This window comes from Grammomys surdaster, unplaced genomic scaffold, assembly GCF_004785775.1.
Source record: "Grammomys surdaster isolate TR1022 unplaced genomic scaffold, NIH_TR_1.0 125756, whole genome shotgun sequence".
NCBI classification, from domain to species: domain Eukaryota; kingdom Metazoa; phylum Chordata; class Mammalia; order Rodentia; family Muridae; genus Grammomys; species Grammomys surdaster.
In genome coordinates, this window is record NW_021620588.1 from 724,165 (window position 1) to 746,211 (window position 22,047).

Sequence of the window (22,047 nt, forward strand, 5' to 3'; positions counted from 1 at the left end):
AGGCCAGTTCCCACCTCACAGTGAGCCCCCAGCACATCCAAGCCCCAGTTCCTACCTCACAGTGAGCCCCTACCACACCCAGATTCCAGTTTCCACCACACAGTGAGCCTCTGTCACACCCTGATTCCAGTTCCCACCACACAGTGAGCCTCTGTCACACCCAAGCTTCAGTTTCCACCTCAAAGTGAGCCCATAGCACACACAGACCCCAGTTCTACTTCACGGTGAGCTCCATTTCCCACCTCACAGGCAACCCCTGTCACCAGTCTTGTGGGTGACTTGTTCACAATGTCATCACCTGTCTCAGGTGTCTCTTGCAGATTTCCAGGCTCTCTGTTGTCTGTCCCTTCTCTCAGCACATGGCTCCTGGAGTCACATAATTAGCACCCTGTACTAGGCTCCAGCATGGTGAGGCCCAGAGGGGCTCTGCGGTGGGTCTCCACACTTTCCCAGACTCCCTCTTCAACTGCAGGTAAACACTCTTTACCTCAGTTTCTCCGCTGCCTCACTGCCTTCCTCCCTCAGGCCCACCCAAGCCAAAGCAACATCAAGTTTCACCAAAGTCCCTACTCAAAACAATCCCAGGGCTGACAGAAGCTAGCTTGGAAGAAGCTGTCAGGAGAGCATCGTTCTGGGACAGGTTGGGGGTTACCCAGGGCGGGGTGTTCAGAGCCCTCAGAGTCACAGACACCGGCTGTCACCAGAAACAGCAGATGTTTAAAAGCCTTTATGTAACGACAACAGGAAGCGCCCGTTTCCTGCTTTTCCTCAGTGAGACTATCTAGGATAATTTTAGCAGAGGAAGCCACTTTTTGAAATAGCTAACACTGGTTTTATTTATATGGAAAGCATATTTCAAGCAGACCCATGCCCCTGAGACTTGAGTCTAATGATGTCGATCCTCAAGGCTCAGAACAATTGAATATTCCATTGCTGTTTGTTGACTGAATGAGTGAGCACGAAAAAAAAATCCTCAGAACAACTTAATGAAGTGTCCCTCTGGGTTGGAGGACTCGAGATGCTTCCTGAGTAGAGCGCACTAAGCATAGACTAAGACAAGTGAGCGCTGCCACAGAGAGGCTGAGGGAAAGGCTGTTCCAGGCAGCAGGGGCAGAGGGCAAAGGGGGAGATGGAAAACCTAACTTTTCATTACTGTAACGAAACACTGGACATCGTCTGCTTATAAAAAGGAAAGGAGAGCTCCAGCTGGGCTCACGACTTCAGAGGGGTCAGTTTATGGTCATTGGGCCTGTGGCAAGACAGTATATCCTGACAGAAGCACACAGCAGTGCCTACTAGCAGTTCATGTCAGAGCTGAGAAACAAAAAGCAGAAGAAACCAGGATCCCATAGTTCCCTTCCAAGACACATCACACATACAACTCACCTCTTAAAGGTTCTAGCACCTCCTGACAGTGCCACCCTGGGGACCTACCTTCAACATATGGGCCCTTAGGGAATAAACATTGCAGACCTGAACCACTGCAGACGCTGCAGAGAGCCCCCATTGGATTTATGAGAGAAAAGCCTGGGAGGGGGCTTGAAGCCTTGTGCTTCTCCCAGAACTGGCTTTTTGTGGTTTTGGTTGGTTGGTTGGTTGGTTGGTTTTGTTTGTTTTTGTTTGGGGCTTTTTGTTTGTGAGTTCAAGTCTAGCCTGATCTACATAGATAGATACACACACACATACACGCACATAAACACACACATTGTACAGCACAGCCACAAAGCCCCCCACACCCAGAGCTTTCTCTGTCTGTTTGCCCTGAGATCAGCAATGTGGGCAGGACTTCTCTCTGTGTTCTATATCTACATGGCCTAAGCCCCTGCACACTCCCTCATACCAAAACCTCAGTTGTTTTTGACAGAACAGAACGGGCTCAAACACTCCTTCCTCCAGGAAGCACTCCCTGGTTTCTCCTCCACTCAGCTTCCCCTAAGCTTTCCAGAGCCCTTAGTCTCAGCCTGCACTGAAGTCTGTGTCTCCTAAAGACCCCATCTCTGTAGGAGAGCTCAGGTATGACAGAGTAACACTCCGTCTGAGAAAAATAAAGGTTCTTTGAAAGAACAAGCCAGACTCCTAGCTTCGTTGTGGATCAGTAGACCGTGGAGGAAGGGAGCACCCCATCACCAGGGGTGTGCAAGCAGAGTCTAGGCCAACCATCTGCTGGGGTTGCCTAGGACAGATCTAGGCAATGACCAGAGGGGTGGAATCAGGTGATGCAAAGCTCCTTTCCACTCTAGGACCTTCTATACACTTGACTCCCTCCTTAGGGACAAAGCCATACAAGGTACAGGTTTCTAGAAGAACAGCAGCTCTGGGGCTCAAGGCAAGTGTGCTGCCTCCTGACACACACATACTCACACACACACATATATATACACATATGTCATATACATAATCACATACGTACACATATATCATACACACAAACACACATGTATACACACATACATACAGTCACATACATATAGCTGTACAGAGTCTCACGCACATACAGAATACACACACATGCTTACATACATTCTCACACATCACACGTATATAATACACATGTACATATAGTCACATACATAGTCACACACACACACACGTGCAGGCACACGCACATGTGTGTGCATACATGCTGTGATCCTGTATCCTCATCTCCCCCTCGTGAGGATCCCAGTCCTGCCCTCATTTCACCTGGACCACCCCAAAGGCACTTTCTCACAGTAAGGTCTTGTCACAGACAGAGCAGAGACTCCTGGAGGGTTTCGTTCAGACCCTTTCCAGTGGCTTGGCAGGGCAGGGGTGGGAGTGAGGGCTCAGGACCACTGTGTGCAAGAAGGGTTGGGTGCTGGGCCCACCTGACAGGCCCAAGATTCTAGCATGCTCTGGGTCTGTACACAGTGGCATGTTCTCTCTTACAAAGACACTTTGCAGCAGGTGCCCTTCGCTCTCTCTGTCTGTCCCCGCTTTGGTTCACATTACTCATTTGGGTCATCCGTGAACACTAGTACTGCCTCTGCATGCTGCCCACTCTAAGAGTGGGCCTTGTTGCCTCCTGATTGGCTGACCAGTGTGTCAATTCAGTCAGCAAAAACCCAGTGCTTTGTTCCTCTCGGTCCCGTTTAGCATGAAGAAGCATCATTTGCATTTATTCTAAATCAGTGTAAATAAAATGACCTCAAGTGCACATGACTCTCTCCGCAAACATTGAAAATACACAAGGGAATGGCCCATGGAGCTTGTAGGTGAAGCCCGGATAAGCTAAGTGTACTTAGTCCACCACTCCTCATTCTTGCCTGAGGCCAGACATAAGGGTGATTTTTTAGGGTCTTTCCAATGCCCTCTGTCCAGGACAGAAACAATGTTTCATCTCAGGATAGACTATCATGGTCAATAGGTAGTAGCTGCCTGGTACTCTGACGGCTGAGAATTCTGAGACTCTACTGGGTTTAATCAGAGAATGCTGTGATCAATTGGTAATGCCTGTGCAAGCATAAATGGAAGGCCACAGGCACCAGCAACCTCCCCTGGTTTTTTACCTAGGGAGGTTTCCTGGGAGAAGAGTTGGCCCTTGGATTTTTTTTTTTTTTAAGACAAGGAAGACCTACCTAAGTGGTGCTCTCCTGCATGGCTCTTACCCTCTCTTACAGGTCCCAGAAGCCATCCGCAAGTGCCAGCGGGCAGGTATCACAGTCCGCATGGTCACTGGTGACAATATCAACACAGCCCGGGCCATCGCCATCAAGTGTGGCATTATCCACCCTGGAGAGGACTTCCTGTGCCTGGAGGGCAAAGAATTCAATCGGAGGATCCGCAACGAGAAGGGGGAGGTACGCATGTGCATGCGCCCACCGCAAAGGCTCTGCAGCGGGCCCATCTCGAGAGGGGGCCGGGAGGCATGGGCCCTGCATGCTTGAACAGAAGCCAGCTGGTGTGCCCTGAAGAGCCCAGTGACTCTGCATGGGGTTCGGTTTCTCTCTGTGACCCCACCGACATACCACACCCCTCTCCAGATTGAGCAGGAGCGGATTGACAAGATCTGGCCAAAGTTGAGGGTGCTGGCTCGCTCCTCGCCCACGGATAAGCACACCCTGGTCAAAGGTAAGCCTGGGGTAACTATGGTAATTCTGAGCCCAGAACTAACCCAGCCTAAAGCAAGGCCAATTTGCACGGCATTGCAATTCCTCACTGTGTGTTCTAGCTGGTCTTTCACTACTACGGACAGCAAAGGCTCCACAGTGTAGAAGGGGAGAAGATACACAAGGGATTCTTCTCCCCTGGAGACCTTCTGACTTATTCCTTTTCAGCCTTGGGAGGGCTGTAGAGGCTCTTGGGGGAAGGGGACATCAAGAAACTGTGAGACTGTCTTCTGATCCTCCGACCTCCTCTAGGTAGCAGTGAGCCTGGGCCCGGCTGGGCTAGAGGTGGTCTAGTCCATGTGCATAAAGCCTTGTTGTGGAGATCTTCAGGAACCTTCCATAGAGTCTGCTCTCTCGTGGTTTGTGGCATTTGCTGTTCTCTGTCATCTGAAAGGAAGCCCGTTTTCCTCTTCTATCAGGGCCAGAATTTAGGAAGTTGAGACCCATAGGAAGCTTCCAACCAGCCCTTGTGAGCAGACCCAGAGGGTGAGAAGTCCCAGGAATAGCAGGCTAGAACATTTGCCCCTCTCCCCCATTAGAGGGTCACCACTCACAAAGCCTCAGTTATCCCAGTCAGCATTCCTGTGTCACAGCCCTGGCTCTCACTACTCCTACTACCCTCTCTGAGGCCCTGACAGGCCTGTCCACTCTGGGTCTCAGTTTCCCCATCTGTAAAATGTCTAGAAGGTGCAGTTTTTACTTCTGCCTGGGATCACCCCTAAGTACCTTAGAATCATGTGTCTTAAAGTTGGAGACAGATGTGGCCTGTGGATAGAATCATGGAACCCCAGGACTACAGACACCACAGCAAAGGGCCTAGCTCACCCTCATTCCTCACTGGATCCGCAGTTCACTCCCTGACTCTTTCACTGAGCATTTATGGAGGACCTACTGTGTGCTGTAGACAGCACAGGCTCCACAGGACAGACACCAGATCATATCCCTGCATGGCACAAGAGGCTGTTCTGCTCCAGCCACTGGACTCTTGCTCAGGCTGTGGAGGACATGAACCCCCGCAGATGGGGGTAGAGGGAAGAGAGGGAAGTGCTGTGATCCAGACAGCATGGGGAACTACATTGTGCAGAGACCCTGATGTCTTCAGGGGGAAACAAGAGGAAGCTGGGGTAGATTGACCTTGGCCATGGTGGGCCAATGGCAGTGTCACTGCATGGGGTAGAGGGAGGACCAAGAGAGGAAGAATGTTATTTAGGAAACTCCTCATGCTTTGGGAATGTGACCTGAAGGCAGAGAGGTCACTGGGATCTTACGTGACAGCTGCAGTACGGATGGGTGGTGTACTGTGTGTGAGTAGGTTGTGTATGGATAAGGTATGGAGACACAGCAGGAATCCCATAGAGTGCTCCTGTACACACCCAGCTAGAGGCCTACCCCCATTACCTGGGTGTCAGGCATGACAGACCAGATAAGATCCCAACCATTTAATGTACGTCTTCCGGAGTCTCTGATGTCCTAATAGTACCATCTGCAACAGACAGCCATTGACAAGAAAATGTGGGCCTCAGCTAGAGCCGTATGGGGGAAGGGCATGTGGAGGCAGGAAAGTCCCAGAACCCAGGGCACCCACCTGAGTGATGATAGAAAGACTACTAGAACCCACAGAGACAAGCAGAGGAAGAGGTACCCAGGGCTGGGAGGTACCCAGGAGGGAAGTCTATAGAGAAGAGCATGGTCCACTGTGGGACCAGCTGCTGAGAGGCCAGGAGAGACAGGATGGAGATGTGAGCACAAGGAGGCTCCCAGGAAACCATGCAGCATAGGGCCCAGTGAGTTCCTTGCCTTTGAGGAGCCCAGTGATGGCTAAAGAACCAGAAGAGTCAGAGACTGGACTGCCAACTCCAGGGATAGGAGTCCAAACAGGCTGAGCCAGAGACAGTTGGATTTGGACTGACTGCTAGCTGATGGGAATAGCCAGGATAACCCTGAGGAACCAGGCATGGAAGCTGGGCTTTGTTGGGGGGGTAGTTAGAGGGAATGGTACCCCTAATCTGGGAACTTGTCCCCTGCCTCCACAGGCTGCTTTTGTTTGTTTGCCTGGTACAGACAAGGCAATGCCTACACATGGACAACGAGGCCAGAAGCCATAGTTTTGACAGAAAGGGCAGGCATGGTTGCATTAGGTCTGGTTCTTACCCATCATTTCATTGAAGAATGTATGTACAGGGGCAGGTTGGCAAATGGCACAGTCAGGGTCTCCCCACGTATGACCAGAGTTCCCAGGTAGAACGTACTGGAAAGCAGATGTGAGAGTCCCTGAAGATGCAGAGAACTCATGGGTCTGGACAGAATAGCTAGAGGACTGTTTTTCTGGATAGCATGTCAAAGGACGGTGAGAGAAGACAGTGCTGGAGAATGGGAAGCCCCGAACCAACCTGGGCTATTGAGGAGCCTGATGGCTCTGAACAGGCTGGGATGGAAGGGGCCGGCTGGACAGACAGGACAGGAGGCCATGCGGAGACCCGGGGATGGCCATGGCCCTGAGCATACCCTCCTACCCACTAGGCATCATCGACAGTACACACACTGAGCAGCGGCAGGTGGTGGCTGTGACGGGGGATGGGACCAACGACGGGCCTGCTCTCAAGAAGGCAGATGTGGGCTTCGCAATGGTAAGAGAATCTTGAAGAAGGTGGTATCGGACTGGGTCTCAAAGGCGAGGATAGTAAGCTTGGACTACACCGCTTCCACCGGCTTGCAGGACTCCCACATACACTTAACACTCATCCTTCTCCGTATACTATGCATGCAAATCCAAGCTTTTGAGCCCCAGCCTAGCCTCAGAGGTCTTCCTGGAGGGGGCAAGTCATGTCCTGCTGGGGTCAGCTCTCTCCTGCTGGGTGCTTAAAGGTCAAAGAGGAATGGGGCAAGGGCAGGCTTCCCAGGGAAGAATGTTGGCCTCACGAGGGTGGTTGTGTGACCATGTGCATGCATATATGTATATATATATGTGTGTGTGTGTGTGCATATATATGTGTGTGTGTGTGTGTGTGTGTGTGTGTGTATACAAGTTTGTATGTATGTATGCATACACATGTGTATGTGTGCATGGTCTGACTGTGCCAGTTCCTTTGGGTCAGAGCTGAGGTGCACAGGACTAGCTAAGGTTGTGTAGAGGTAAGAATGGCCAGATAGAGCCACTCACCTCTCCGGCTGCCCTACCAGGCTCCTGTCCCTGTCTCCACAGGGCATCGCAGGCACAGATGTGGCCAAGGAGGCCTCAGACATCATCCTGACAGACGACAACTTCAGCAGCATCGTCAAGGCAGTGATGTGGGGCCGTAATGTCTATGACAGCATATCTAAGTTCCTGCAGTTCCAGCTGACCGTCAACGTGGTGGCTGTGATCGTGGCCTTCACAGGCGCCTGCATTACACAGGTGGGTCCTAGGAGAATCATACCAAAGGCTGGAAAAGGGGCAGCCTTCAGTCTCCAGGACATTCTGGGTTGTTAAGATCACAACCCTGGGGACGGACACACATCGTGGTGTTCCTCCCAAGACCAGGACACCGTCATGGACCTCCATGCAGCCACCAGCCTATGCAGTTGAGAAATGAGACTTGGAGAGGTAGTGTGACTCAGGTGGCCCCAGAAATGAGAAATATCCAGCCTCAGGCCCTTCTGTCCACCCACACCTGCCTGACCCTTGCTCCAGAGGCTGGCAGAAGCTGGAGCAGAGGCAGTGTAGGCCCAAGGGAGATCAGTTGCCCAGCTGAGGACCCCGAGCCAGTCAAGCTGTGTGGGACCTTCACTCTGGAGTAGAGCGGATTCAGAGAGTTGGGGTGGGTACAGGAGGCAGTGAGGCTCTCTCTGTCCAGATCACTGCTACTGGGCCCTCAGCAGGCTGCTCGCTGAGACACATGGAGCCAGGTGGAGTGAGTACCATTTCACAGAGGTAGACGCAAGCTCAGGAGAGAATGCTCAGACACTCGCTCTGGCTCCTGCTGTCTCCTGAGACCATAACCAGACTGCACCTCCCAGGAGCTGGCTTTCTGGTCTGGGGAAGGAGAGCGACTTCAGTCCTAAGAGAGTCTCAGAGGTCTGACTTCTTCCAGTCACCACCTGGTTACACAATCCCCTACCCAGAGCGGAACCGAGTCCAATGTGCAGCTGTCCCCAAGACCCACATGGCCCATAGGACATTGTTTCCTTCTGCTGTGACCTCCATCACAGTGATGTTTGTGGTGGCTACAGTATTGACCATGTACAGGTGCCACCTCAGGTCTGGAAGTTGGATTGAGGGTTCCCTGGCTGCTTAGGGGGCCTCTTTCCTGGTCTGTGGATGAAAAGCTCCCTCTAGTGGTGGTTTACAACCATTGCCATGACAGCTTCTTGGCGACTGGACAGATGCCAGTAAGAAAACAGGTTTGGAGACAAGGATCAGTTGGCCCAACATCCCTGAGTGAGCAGGGCCATGCAGGCTTTGGTGGGAAAATTGCACACCTGACTCTGAGAATCTTGTAATCAGATAAGGCGGAAAGGTAGCAGAAAGCCCAGAGCAGCCCTACCAGGCACGGTGAGACGGCAGAACAGCCAGGGAAGCACAGAGAAGGCAGACTGACGGGAAGCTGTTAAGCTTTCAGAGAGGGTAGGCTTCCTGGAGGAGTGCTCCATGGGCCAAGGGATAATCAAGAATAGAGCCAATGGCCAGGGACAGAGGGTTCTGGGTGAGGCCGGCTCTGGCTGCTGTAGACAAGGCTTGTTGTAGCTGTGAGGAGTGAAGGATGAGTGGATCACCTTCTTCAGTCAGTGGACACGGAGCATGCTCTGTCCAGCCTGGACCTCGCAGAGTGAATCTGACAGTGTCCACACTGGCATGCTTGTGGTGATAACCTGTGTTTTAGCATCCTGTTTTGCTTACCTGACAGACTTCTTATCATGACAGGGCATTTCTTTTGGAGTTGTAGATTTTTTTTTTAACCTTTAAGATAAAAGATGATGAGGAATAAGGTAGAATTGGGAGTAGAGTCAAGGACATTGTCTCCAGGATAGGAGAGACCTGAACCCCTGAGACTGAGGGGTAGAGACTTCAGGGAATTAAGAAAATGGATGTTGGCCTCAGACAGGAAGGGAATAGAAGAAAATATGGTTGAGTCTACAGAAGTCAGGGATCTGTGGCCACTGAGCCTGTGGACCCAAAACTGAGGTGGGCGGTTCATACTGTTCTCCACAGAAGCTCCTGTCATGCACAGGCTCAGAGCACCAAAGCCTGGGCAGCCGGCATCCTGTAGTGGAAACCTGCTGAGACCCAGCAGTGGGTCCATCCTATACTCTGTGGCTGTGGTGGCCCACTCTGTGACAGTCTTCTCCCTGCCACTGTCGTAGGACTCCCCTCTCAAAGCTGTGCAGATGCTCTGGGTGAACCTCATCATGGACACATTTGCTTCCCTGGCCCTGGCAACAGAGCCACCCACCGAGACTCTGCTCTTGAGGAAACCTTACGGCCGCAACAAGCCGCTCATCTCACGAACCATGATGAAGAACATCCTGGGCCACGCTGTCTACCAGCTCACCCTCATCTTCACCCTGCTCTTCGTGGGTGAGCACCCTAGCACTCACCCCTCTGAACTTAGGTCACCAACTTGGACATACCATGGCCGACAGCTGACATCTGGCTTTACACATGTCATTCTTTTTCGGTCATGGGGAAACTGTGGCATAGGAGGGAAATGCAGATTGCAGCACACAGGGAGCCAGAAGTAGTCATGCCCTGTCCCAGGGCTGCCTCACCTCAAAGCTGGCTGTAGTGTTAGCATTCAGGACTGATGAAAGCTTTATGTTACGTTAGCCACTGAGAGCCAAGGCCCTGGGCCAAACAACCTGCCCTGTCCCTGACCCCTTCTAGGAACTTCACCTTGCTCTAAGAAGATGTCTTCATGGAGAATATAGACTTCCTTGGGGAGGGACACATAACCTGTTGGGGTGTCAGCTCCTTTCTCAGCTTCTCCACTGAGGGCTAGCTCTCCGGCCACTCAGAGCCAAGTGTGTTTGCCTGTGCCTTATTCAGTGTTCCTTCATTCAAATAAGGTTCCTGAGATAATTAGCTTAGAAGAGGGTCTCGTTTGGACTCTCATTCTGAGAGGTCATATTCAGTTGACCCCACTGTATAGGGCCATCGACAAAGGCAAAGGGAGGAAAAACCGCTCACTTCAGGGCCAGGAAGCAGAGAAAGTTGTAAACCAGGCCCCACAGTTCCCTTCAAGACAATACCCCTTAATGGCCTGAAACGTCCCATTACACTCCATCCTGAAGAGGTTCCACCACCTCCCTTAGGGCTAATGTGGGAGAACCCTCATTCAGTATGCCTCAAGTCCCTGGTTCCATCCTAAGCAGCAGATAATCCGGGTGGGATGGTGCTGCCTGCAATCCTAGCACTCAGGAATCAACAGCGGGAAGATCAGAAGTTTAAGGTCGTCCTTGACTACATATTGACTTCAAGGGCCACATGAGACTCCGTTCCACTACTTCCCCATAGCACCAGGCCTCAGATACGTAGGTCCCCAGGCCACATTTGCTTAAGCTGTAGCGGCTTACCTCAAGGATCTGTGTCCTCTCAGTACAGTCACCCTTCATAAGGAATGTCACTTTGTAAGGCAGCTGGCATACCACCTTTCTCGGATGTCCACAGAAAAGGCAACAGATCCCAAGCCATTTATCCTCTAGATCAGCGGTTCTCAGTCTTCCTAATGTGACCCCTCAGTTCAGTTCCTCGTGTCCTGGTGACCCCCACTAGGTTAAGAACCGCTGCTCTAGAGAAAGGATTGGCTCACTGAGCGGGAACCACAGGCCACGTTGTAGCCCGCCTTCCGCACCTCAGCCTGGCCCCACCCTCTGACTTGGCAGGTGAGAAGATGTTCCAGATTGACAGTGGAAGGAACGCCCCACTGCACTCCCCACCCTCGGAGCACTACACCATCATCTTCAACACCTTCGTCATGATGCAGCTTTTCAACGAGATCAACGCCCGCAAGATCCACGGCGAGCGCAACGTCTTTGACGGGATCTTCCGGAACCCCATCTTCTGCACCATCGTTCTTGGCACTTTTGCCATCCAGGTACCCAGCCCCCGCTTAACCTGGGCTGGGCAAGGCGGTGGCTCCCCAGCCCTCCGTGCCATCTCCGTGTCTGTCCCTCCGATCTCTGACCTGCAGATAGTGATCGTGCAGTTTGGTGGGAAGCCCTTCAGCTGTTCGCCACTCCAGCTGGACCAGTGGATGTGGTGCATCTTCATAGGCCTGGGAGAGCTCGTCTGGGGCCAGGTGTGTGCCAGGGGAGGGGGGTAGGGGATATTGAACCAAAGAAAAAAGAGCAACAGGATGGGTCCTGGCTGTGACATGTACCTACTATCCATACCAGGGAAGGCCATTCCCAACACTGGTCATCAGAGCAATGGAGTCAATTCAAGTCTCCAAATGCAGGCCACGTGGGTACCAACACTCTGATTTTGACTTTTTATCTGTGTTTCACTGCTGCCGGTGTTTTCTTTTTTTAAATTGCAACAGGTTTTTTTGGTTTTAGTTTTTGGTTTTTTTTTTGTTTGTTTTTTTGTTTTTTGAGACAGGGTTTCTCTGTGTAGTCCTGGCTGTCCTGGAACTCACTCTACAGACCAGGCTGGCCTTGAACTCAGAAATCTGCCTGCCTCTGCCTCCCAAGTGCTGGGATTAAAGGCGTGCGCCACCACTGCCTGGCTCAGCAGTTTGTTTTAACTTTAATTTATGTCCAAAGGCAATGCTGTAGACTGGCATGACTTGCTGAAAGTAGATGCTTATGAAAAAAAAATCAATGTTGGGAGTGGCTGCTACCACTCAGAACCTGAGGCCAACATGTTAAAAGGGGGATCACTTATTGGTATCTTGAGGATAGTGACCTGTGGCACTAAGCAGGGACATATCCTGCCACATCACCATGTGACCTGAGGTGGTCCTCTGGCTATCTAGAGATCTCCTAACTTGAAGGTGCTCTCTGATGGCCACTTCATCTCTGACTCTAGAACATTCTTCCACCTGGCTCATTCTCTACCTCTACCCAAGTTCTAGGCATACATACACATGCACATGCACACATGCATGCATACACACACACACACACCCCATCATACTGCTGACAGTTTGAAATCCCAGTCTTCTGACTCAGGATCCCACATGGGGGAAATGTCTTTGTCAATAAACTGAGCTAAAATGACTATTCCCAAGGTATCTAGGCAGTGGAATCACCGTAGGCCTAAGATGATTCTCTTAGGTTGTCCCAGGCTAGACTAAGAGATCACAGTAGTAAGCCAGGTATGGTGGTACACATTTGTAATCTCAACATTCAGGAGGTTGAGGCAGAAGGATTGCATATTTGAAGGCAGTGTGGTGGGCTATTTATCCAAACCTTGTCACAAAGAATAAAAAATAAAAGATAAAAAAGAGATGGTAGAAGAGGTGTGTGTGGGTACAGTGGTCACGGGGGTATTGTGATGAATGCCTGTAACCCCAGAACTTGGGAGGCTGAAGCAGGAGATTCACCACTAGTTTGAGGCCAGCCTAGACTACATGGTAAGACCCTGTCTCAGTAGGAATCACTTCCTACCCTTTGGCTAAGATTAAGTGCAGAAATCCCAGTGGCAAGTGTTAACGCAAAGATGAAGTTTAGATATGTCCAAATGTCCTTTGGCACTTATTTGAAGCATGAAGAACTAAGTTTGATTAGGACCCTTTCCCTGTTTCCTGGGGACCTGGGGCCTGCACCCTGAGAGCTCCCTTAGCATCCAGGGGAATGGACTCATGTGCAGTAAGGTTAATGCTAATAACCAGCACTGACCATGAATTCCCAGAAAGCCCGAGGGCATGGTCCAGCCATTGCCTGTCCTCACAGATGTAAGGGACCTCTGACATCTGACTCTCAAGCATCAGCCTGGGAAACAAACCCCACACAGGTCCAGGACTGGCCTCTTCAGTGCACACTGTGCTCACTGGTGGCCATCCACAGAAGGCTCTGTACAGCATGCACACAGTACCTGCCTAGGTCCTCACAACTCCTAAGCCTTATCAATAGGAGTCCAGAGCTCAGTGGGGCACGTGATTGGTCTTAGGTCACATGACCAATAAGGCCTGGGACATTCCAAGTCACAGTGGCCAGTTCCTCAAGGCCGAGTTGTTCCACTCTGTCCTTTGTGCCGAAGAAGAGGGTGGAGTAAAAAGGCTTTTAATAAGAAATAACAAACAGTTGAGTTAGAATGGGCAGAGGCCTAAAGAGGGAGCTTTCCATTCGACTAGGGAAACGAGCAGTAAAAGAGGGAGAGGGACTCGGGGACTGGGAGGAGAATCCTCAGTTCTGACCTTTACCTGGGCACATCGCTTGCAGGTTATCGCCACCATCCCTACCAGCAGGCTCAAGTTCCTGAAGGAGGCAGGGCGGCTAACACAGAAGGAGGAGATCCCTGAGGAGGAGTTAAATGAGGATGTGGAAGAGATAGACCATGCAGAGCGGGAACTTCGCCGTGGCCAGATCCTGTGGTTCCGGGGCCTGAATCGGATCCAGACACAGGTATGGGGAGCTCCTAGGGCTGGGCCAGTCTTGGGGTGTGGTCAGTGTGTTCCAATGCACCCTCACACTCTGATGTGAGAGAAGGGTGGCTATGAAGGAGCCTTGGAGTAAGCTCAGTGAACACTCCCCATGCCTGTCATGTGGCTTCAGAAGAGCCATCACTATCCCTCCAGCCATGTGAGCTCATGTACTCACATACACTCACACATATACTCACACACACACACACTCATACACACTCACACACACTTACGCACACATACTCACACACATACACTCTCACACACATACTCACACATACACTCACACACACACTCACACACACATACTACACACACTCACGCTCACACATTCACACATACACACTCACACACACACTCACACATACATTCACACACACACATACTCACACTCACACATACACTCACTCATACACACACACAAACACACACTTCTGCTACAGAAGCAGAGTGTGCCTCAGGAAGAACACTTACTTTCTCAGCCCAGTAGGAGTTGACATGAGTCTTACCCACCATGGTTTTCCAGAGGGATCCCCTGAAAGAATGGGGGTGGCTATGAGGGCTGAGGTGAGTGTGGGTTCTAGTGTGGCTGGGGTGACTACCAGGAGGAGCAGACAATACTGGAGGGAAATTGTCAGACTGGGAGCTACAGCCATCTTTACAGATAATACACACACTCGCTGCCTCTGTGAGAATCCCCGAGCACAACCCTAGATCTCACCTAGATGCAGAACAAAGGTTAAAATCCCCATAAACAGAGGTACGCATGCAAACCAAGTTTACACAGCAAAACATATATGCACAGCCAAAAGCAGGCTTCATCTCCAGAACAGAACTTAGATGGCCACTGTGTGGCACGCAATGACGCAGGAAGGCCACACACACATGCACGTCCCATGCTCCAAAGTCCCCATGCCTAGGGCAGGTGTAGTTTATGAATGTGCTGTAGGATCCAGAGGAGGAGATCTCTTGCCCAGAAAGAGACCTATGGAGCATCACCTCAGATCCCTCACCCAAACAATCTGGGCAAGCGATGTACAAGCCAGCCACTTCATTTCCATGGACTACAGCAAACAGCTCCATTGGAGTTCCTTGGAGCCCATGGGGACTCATGTGACTCATACAGCCCCTGAGAGGAGGGTATGACTCCCCTGTTCTACCCACTTGGAATTTAGGGGAGTGGGTTTTAGACTCAGAGTTGCCTCCCAGAGACCTGGACTCTCCTGCTGTGACCAGGACCCTGGCAACCCTTGTTTCCTGTGAGGGTTGGGGTAGGTGACACTGCCCTATATCTCAGGAGGGTGAGGGGACCGTAGTCCCCTGATGACTATAATCCTGGGTAGGTGTGAGTGGCTCAGCCTGCCGTCTCTGAACAGCGTTGTGGGCCAGGTATTTACACCTCAGCCACATGGATGGCACTGCCCTTCCACAAAGAAAAGGAACAGGACTTTCCCAAGGTCACCTAGCTAATAAATAAGGAAAACTAGGCCTTGGCCAAAGTCAGTCCACCCAGAGGTCTCACCATATCACTCTGGCTCTATGCCTGAAGCCACCCTTCCATTCTGACATCACCGCGACCCCAGCCCCTGAGCCACTATTGAGGAAAGAGGTCACACGCCGCTCCCCCTACCCCCCAACCCCCACCCCCGCTTGGGATTCCCGGGGCCTATAGGTGGGCCCAGAGCTGAGCAGACATCTTTCCGAACCTTGGAGTGTGTCTGGTATTTTTGTTTTAAGTGGTGTTGTCCTTGTCGCCGTGGCTGCGGCTGCTGTGTGACGTTGCGCCCGTCAGTTGTGTAGCTGTGGTGTTCGTTTCTTCTCGCAACTTGTCTCGTTCTCTCCTCCGTTGCAGATTGAAGTAGTCAATACTTTCAAGAGCGGGGCCTCCTTCCAGGGGGCCCTGCGGAGACAGTCCTCCGTCACCAGCCAGAGCCAGGACGTAGCCAGTCTCTCTAGCCCTAGTCGCGTGTCGTTATCCAATGCTCTTTCCTCTCCGACCAGCCTTCCTCCTGCTGCAGCTGGGCGTGAGTGTGACTCCTTACCGCCTCCGCTGGCACTACCAACGCCAGCTCCTGGGCGGGCAGGCGGGCAGGGGCCGGGTTCCAGAGAACATGGTGGGACAGGGGTCACTGTGAGGCCCGGGGCTGAAGGGCCACTGAAGACAGTGTCATTGGTTAAGAGTTCTCAAGCAGTCGTGGGGCTAGCTGGGGGTCAGGGATTGTTACCAGCAGTGGATCACTAGAATTATAAGCATTCAACGGGTCTTAGTCCAGCAAAGGGTCACACCATAGTCAAAAAGTGTCCCAGTCCCCCTCAGGACCTGAGGCCAGAGGATGACAGTCACCAAGAGAGGCACAGGACAAGACTCATTCTAGTGTCTTACCTTGTCAGGAAAAAGCCTGGTCTGTGAGGGAAGGTCAGGCAGTGTTGAAGCCTCTTGGGTCACAGTCACAGTAGGGGCTCAACACAAGAGGGATCGTATGAGTCAGGTAGTCACTGCAGGTCAGATGTCACAGCCAGGAATGGTGGAGCACTTCAGGATCACCCATATCCCACCACCACCACTGTACACTGAGCACATCAGCTGCCTTACCAGCCCTTCTCCCACAGAGAGTGGAGCATGCTGAGCTCTTGACCCCTTCCTAGTAGAGACAAGGCTCTTGTTCCATCTAGCTGATCTCAAGTGGAAAATAGTGGGATATATACATCTTGCCTGGGCGTCAGCTAGTCCCAAAAGAGCTGGTCTAACCTTGGTATCCTTTTCTTGTATGAGAGGTAACCTGGAACTCTCACCTCTTCATCTTCCTTCTGCCAGTTACCTTATTTGGGGGGAAGGCAGGGGTCCTTTTTGCTTTCTCTTCCTCCCTCCCCAGAGCTGAGGACCAAAACCAGGACCTTGTGCTAGCTAGGCAAGTGCCCTACGACCCAAACTAAATCTTACCCAAAGCCTTATCTTTCTTCTGCCAAACACATCTACCCATACCACTGTCTCTGACCTAGGGCTTCTGGTCTCTGCCTCTGTCTAGTTCTTTGTTGGACCTGTCCAAGACCTCAGGCACCAGAAGATTCTGTCTCTATTTCCTGTCTGCCTCCATTTGAGCCTTCCCAAAGTGCATGGAGCCTCAGGTCTGCCGTCTTAACAGACACAACACGTGTGTTACCCCAGCCAGCCGTCAAGTTCTTTGATGAGAAGCAGATTCCATCTCTTGATACATTATAAAGTGTCCCTTCACCCATCCTAAACCAGGACACCCAGCATCATGTCTCCCTACCACTGAGCAGGGAAGCTCTGCATACAGTTTCTTCCATTAGGGTCCTCCAGCTCCAGCAGGATGCACAGATCACTAGAAGCCTGTTGCCAGCCTATGCTGGTGTCCTGTGACCATCCCATGGGTCCCACCCTCCCTGGCATAGAGGATGACAAGTAGGTCCAATAGTGTTTTCCCACTCATATAAAATTAGCCCCAGTGAGGCAAGGGAACACCTAAGCACATGGTATCTGAGTCCCTGAGAAATCAAGGCCAGGATTTCATTCAGAGCAGACATCCCTTCTCAGCTTTGTGAGTGACCCATGCTTACTTTGTTGGCTTTTCCTTCCTCCCTGTCACATCAATCCAATTCTGGCCTTGCTTGGCACCTCCCATCTTGAAGTGTAGTCACCAAGTGTTCTCATGGAGATATCCTTGTTGGTGACTCCTGCATCACCCTGAGTTCTGATCACTAGGAGTCTGGCTGTAGGGCACCAGCTTTACTCTTTATTTGTCTTGGTTCACTTCTTTCACGTGGCATTCCCAAGCACCCATGTATCCTCTAAGGTCATCCTGAGTCAGCCTCTAGCTTAGCACTCACATTCTAGAACAAAGAGCTACCACTCTCTAACCCCAGCATCTTCTTTTCCACCTTTCCTTCGGCACCAGTATAGAGCCATCAAGGAGCCTGTCCCTCCCACACTTCCACAGATAGACCTGTGTGGCCCATGCTCTTGTCTCCAGACAAACCAATCCCTCCTTCATTCCATGTAACCCTAACCTTAGAACAGTCATAGGAAGAAAGCATAGGTGTGGCTCATCTACCATCTTAGCCCATGATCCTTCACTCCCACTCAGGGCTAAGAGAGGTTGGCAAGCTCACCTCCCTCAGTTCTCCCCACTGTCACCTCCACAGCCTCTTTAACAGCCTCCCACTGGTACCCTCTGCTCTAAACTCCAGTTTGTAATTCTTCATCTCTTTGAGCCCTTCGTTGGGTGTGAGGTTTCAACATCCAGACCATTCCTCTGCTGATAGTCTCCTAGGAGGACTGCTATCTGCATGGTTTAAAGAGGCATTCTGATCACCGAGATCACAACTCAGATATCAAATAAACATGCTCTCATCCTCTGCTTGTGTGGTTTATGTCTTCTGCTCTCTTGGGACTATGAAGACCCTCTAGATATCAAGCAAAGTCCCCTCAGAGGACAAAACTCTTTCTTCTGATAGGAAGAAGGTCCAATAGGCATGACAGAAAGCAGAAAGAAGGATGGAACTGGGCCACCAGACTCTGCAAGATCTCCCCAGCAGAGGACTGGCCACATGCCTGCTGAGACAAACTCCAGGAGTTATCATGTCGTTAAAAGTTGATCACAATGGGGTAGGATAGGAAAGCTTCTATTGGAGAGCCCACTATGCACCGCTCCACAGTGCAGCTGTTAGATAACCCTAGGTAGACAGTATGCATGGGGATACATGCTCAGTTGGGATGGGACCAGAGCATTTGGGAGAGAACCCAGGCCAGTTTCGAGCTTTTCTCATCCAGACTCAAAACTGAATTTGGATTTCCACCCAGAGGTCCAAGGCCACGCCACTAATGCTGTGAACTTGAGCCCTACTCAACAGTTCCACTTCCTTCCCTTCACATACATCTCACCACGAGGAGAGGAGGCTTTCCCAGGGTCATCAGAGACACCACTTGGCCGAGACCACAAGCAAAGGGGACAATAGGGATGTGTCCTGAAGCCCCTCATGCTCCACTCTACGTCACATTCCAGTCAGGCTTGATAGCACAGAGGATGCCATTAGATCCAGGAGCCGATGCTGGTGCCTACAGCCTTCCAAAGAAGGAGCACCGCTTCCATCACCCTATGTGTGGATCCACTGGTGTTCCTCTAGCCCACAAAGTTATAGAGTACCTCCACTGATCAACCAGGACAGCACCAGGCTCATCCATCCAGGCCAGCCTCCTCTCCATCCTCCTCAGGCTCCTCACTTGTCTCCAGACATCTCTGTCCTCCTCCGCAAGCCTAAAGAGGCTCCACACTGAACGTTGCTTCAGCCCCACTATGTGAAGGGCAAGGCTCTGCAGACACACACACACACACACACACACACACACACCACACACTCAGCCCCAAGTGCCCCCATGTCACCTTTAGACTTGGGTTTCAGGAACTGCCAGTGTGTGCAGCATTTGTGGTGAGGAGCCATGCAGACAGTGGCAAAGAGGAAAGCTGGGTTTTCTCCTTAGCATTCTGGTAACTAATTTGGTGCAAGCTTGGGTTGGCAGGAAATGGCTTGCTTCTGGGGGGACCCTTGAGCTCTCAGACTGTCTGAATATTCCATGTCTTTGTTTCCTAGAGGGCTAGAGAACCCTGGACACAGAGTTCAGCAAGAGAGAGTGAAATTTAAAGAGGTTGTGAGTCTTTACCCTTGAGCCTGAAACGACTGTGAATCAATCCCAGACGCTTGGCTTCCTTGAAGCCGGGTAAACATTCGAGTATGCGGAGGCCACCTCAGAGCAAGGCTTCTGCCTCCCCAGAGACCCCAGTGGCCAAGAGCTCCAGGTCCCTCAGACTGTTGAAAGCAAACTTCCACAGTCCCACCCACTGGACCCGCCTTGTTCCCTGCCCCCACATCCCCACAAGTCTTCTGTCCTGAAACCTCATCTTTAGAGCAGGCAGGCCAGGGAGATGGAAGAGATTTTTTTGCTTTTGTTTTTGTTTTTTTTTTTTCTTCCCCTATTTTTTTTTTCCATTTCAGCTGCAGAGAAAACCGAAGTGGAGTCTTGAGATGGCCATGGCGGGGTGTCCCGAAAAGTCTTGTCCCCACAGTCCTGTCCAGAGCAGTTCATTCCTTTTGTTGTCTCCATGCCAGGGGGAGGGTGGAGGGGCCTCATCTCATTGTGTGTCGTCCCTCTGCGTTGTCAGTCACATGACAAGGGCTTGCCACTGTCCCTTAACTTCCTTCATATGCTAGGCATTCCAGCCAGCCAGCCAGTGTTCTATGGCAAGTCAGCCTCATAAGTCAGCACCAGCTGGAAAGATACAGGGACGGGACACTTGCACTCCCATTTTGCAGATGAGGAAGCCAGTTTTGCCTAGTATTTGGCTAGTACACAGAAGATAGTAGAGATAAAGAGAATCAGAAGTTCAAGACCACATCCTGAGGCCAGCCTAAGTTATATTAGACCTTCCCCTAAAGCAAACAAACAACAGATAAGCAAACTAACTCTATACCTTTTTAAAATTATTATTATTTCTAAGGGTTTGATAGCTTATTTATTAGATCAGAAAAGGAACAATCTACAGAAGCTGCGTAGGAAAGAAATCCAGAGACAAAGATAGCTGAAAGTATCAGACAGAACAGCAGCACTCAGCCTGCTTTCACTGGCTCCAACTTGCCAGCTTGCCTGGATTCCAGCAAGCAGAGTTCTCTGGGGTCACTAGTGTGTAGGGAGAAGGAACAGAATGTTCTCAGAAGGCAAGTGGAAGTTGGAGCTAAGAGAAGGCTGGTGGCAAAGAGGGAGAGTTGACTGGGGAAAAGAGCCAGAGAGCACAGCCTAAGCAGGGACCTGACCAATGCTAGCGCATTTAGAAACGGAAAGCCATCCGGCAATTATGACACAGGCTCAGTAGTCAGAGCCAACTAGAAGTTCCTTCTGGAAACAGGGATCTCCCTAACCAGGCCCATAGAGGAGCTCCCTGGTTCTGCTAAGCTCTAAGCTGCGACTCCAAGGACCTCCCCATAACTGTCTCTGGCAGGCTTCCTGCCCCCATAGCCAAGGCCATGTGACATTCGGCCAGTCGGTAGCATTGGGTCATCTTGTGTTGTCTCTGAGCCAGCACTGGGAAGACAGCGGGAGATAGCTTTATTTCCAACTCCCATTAGTCACATAAGACACAAGGCATGTTCCTGTCCCCCCTGCACCCTATAAGGCAGTTTAGAACATGACCAGATAGGTAGTGTAGTTCTCTACAGCCAAGGCATAAGGAATGGCCAAGCCAGGACTTCAACCTGGCCATTCTTATTCCAAATCCTGGGCTCTTTGCACCAGCCTTGGAGTCCAGAGGCCAGGCTCCTCACATTCTTAGAGGAGAGAATAAAGGCCTAAGGACATGAAGTTCCTGGCTTACTCCCTATGGTGCAGTGCCAAACCCTCGATATCCAATCCCCGCATCCAAAACATGGATCTCAGGGTTGGCTGTCCACTTCTGGCCTCTGTCTTTTGTTTTGTTTTGTTTTCCTTTTGGTTTGTGTTTTCAGAACACAAACAGAACAATAAACCCCAAACTCCAGGAAACAAGGGAGCTCCTTAGCAAGCTGCAATGGCTGGCCAGGGCTTTGAGCCCATACTCGAGTGTTTACCTCCCAAATGCATGAAGGAAAGAGGCGCTGGGCACAAACAACTTCGTTCACATTGTGCAGGCTTTCAAGTGTAGCTGTGTGTCGGTGTGTGCGCGTGTGGCCCCCGACTCCTGTGGCATGCTCCCTGCCCTCAACGTCCTGTGTGCGCTCCTCTGTGCTTCTCGGCTGCTGCAGCCTTGCACCTCAGAAAGCCTTCCCTGGCTTTGCTTTGCTCTGCTGCCTCGGCTTGATGTCCCCTTCTCTGTTTGGCCCTCGTGTGTCCTCTCATCCCACCTCATCCAACCGTCTCTCCTTCCTGTTCCTTCTCTGTGTGACCTGTAACCTGTTCCATGTGGTTTGGTTTCTTAACTGTGTGTGGTTTTTGAAGATTCACCTTTTTTTTTTAACAAATAGACTCTTTCCTATTTCCCCTGCAACCCCCCAAGCCCCTTGCATGGTCAGACTCTGCTGTGACATTAACAAGGCTCAGTCTCTCACTAGGTCGGGTGCCCTTCGGAGTGGACCATGCTCCCGTTTACAACTGCCCAAGCATCTCTGTGGTGGTGCTTTTACAGTCCCCACTAACACCATAGTTCTGACCCAAACCAAAGCCACTTAAAAACCAACTCATGGATGCATCCCCCAAGCCCTCTGCCCTCCGTCCCCATCGATGCTCATAACACCAACGACTGTGGATCCCAGCCGCCTGCGTGCCCTCCCCTCCCCTAACCCTCCTCCGAGTTCCAAGGGCCCAGCCCACT

General features: G+C 51.3%; 1 protein-coding gene across 4 annotated transcripts in view; it reads left to right on the top strand.

Moving 5' to 3' along the window:
* The window catches only part of Atp2b2 (ATPase plasma membrane Ca2+ transporting 2), a 156,342-nt gene that overhangs the window by 133,206 nt on the left and 1,089 nt on the right, over positions 1 to 22,047 (top strand). For 3 of the 4 annotated variants that reach the window (XM_028788637.1, XM_028788638.1, XM_028788639.1), the window contains 8 exons: positions 3,639 to 3,818; positions 4,002 to 4,089; positions 6,648 to 6,754; positions 7,330 to 7,521; positions 9,468 to 9,681; positions 10,986 to 11,197; positions 11,294 to 11,401; positions 13,488 to 13,670. In XM_028788637.1, the coding sequence (XP_028644470.1) occupies positions 3,639 to 3,818; positions 4,002 to 4,089; positions 6,648 to 6,754; positions 7,330 to 7,521; positions 9,468 to 9,681; positions 10,986 to 11,197; positions 11,294 to 11,401; positions 13,488 to 13,670 (1,284 nt within the window). Of the gene's footprint in view, positions 1 to 3,638; positions 3,819 to 4,001; positions 4,090 to 6,647; positions 6,755 to 7,329; positions 7,522 to 9,467; positions 9,682 to 10,985; positions 11,198 to 11,293; positions 11,402 to 13,487; positions 13,671 to 15,542; positions 15,630 to 22,047 lie in introns of all 4 variants that reach the window. The other variant, XM_028788640.1, reaches the window with a different exon arrangement.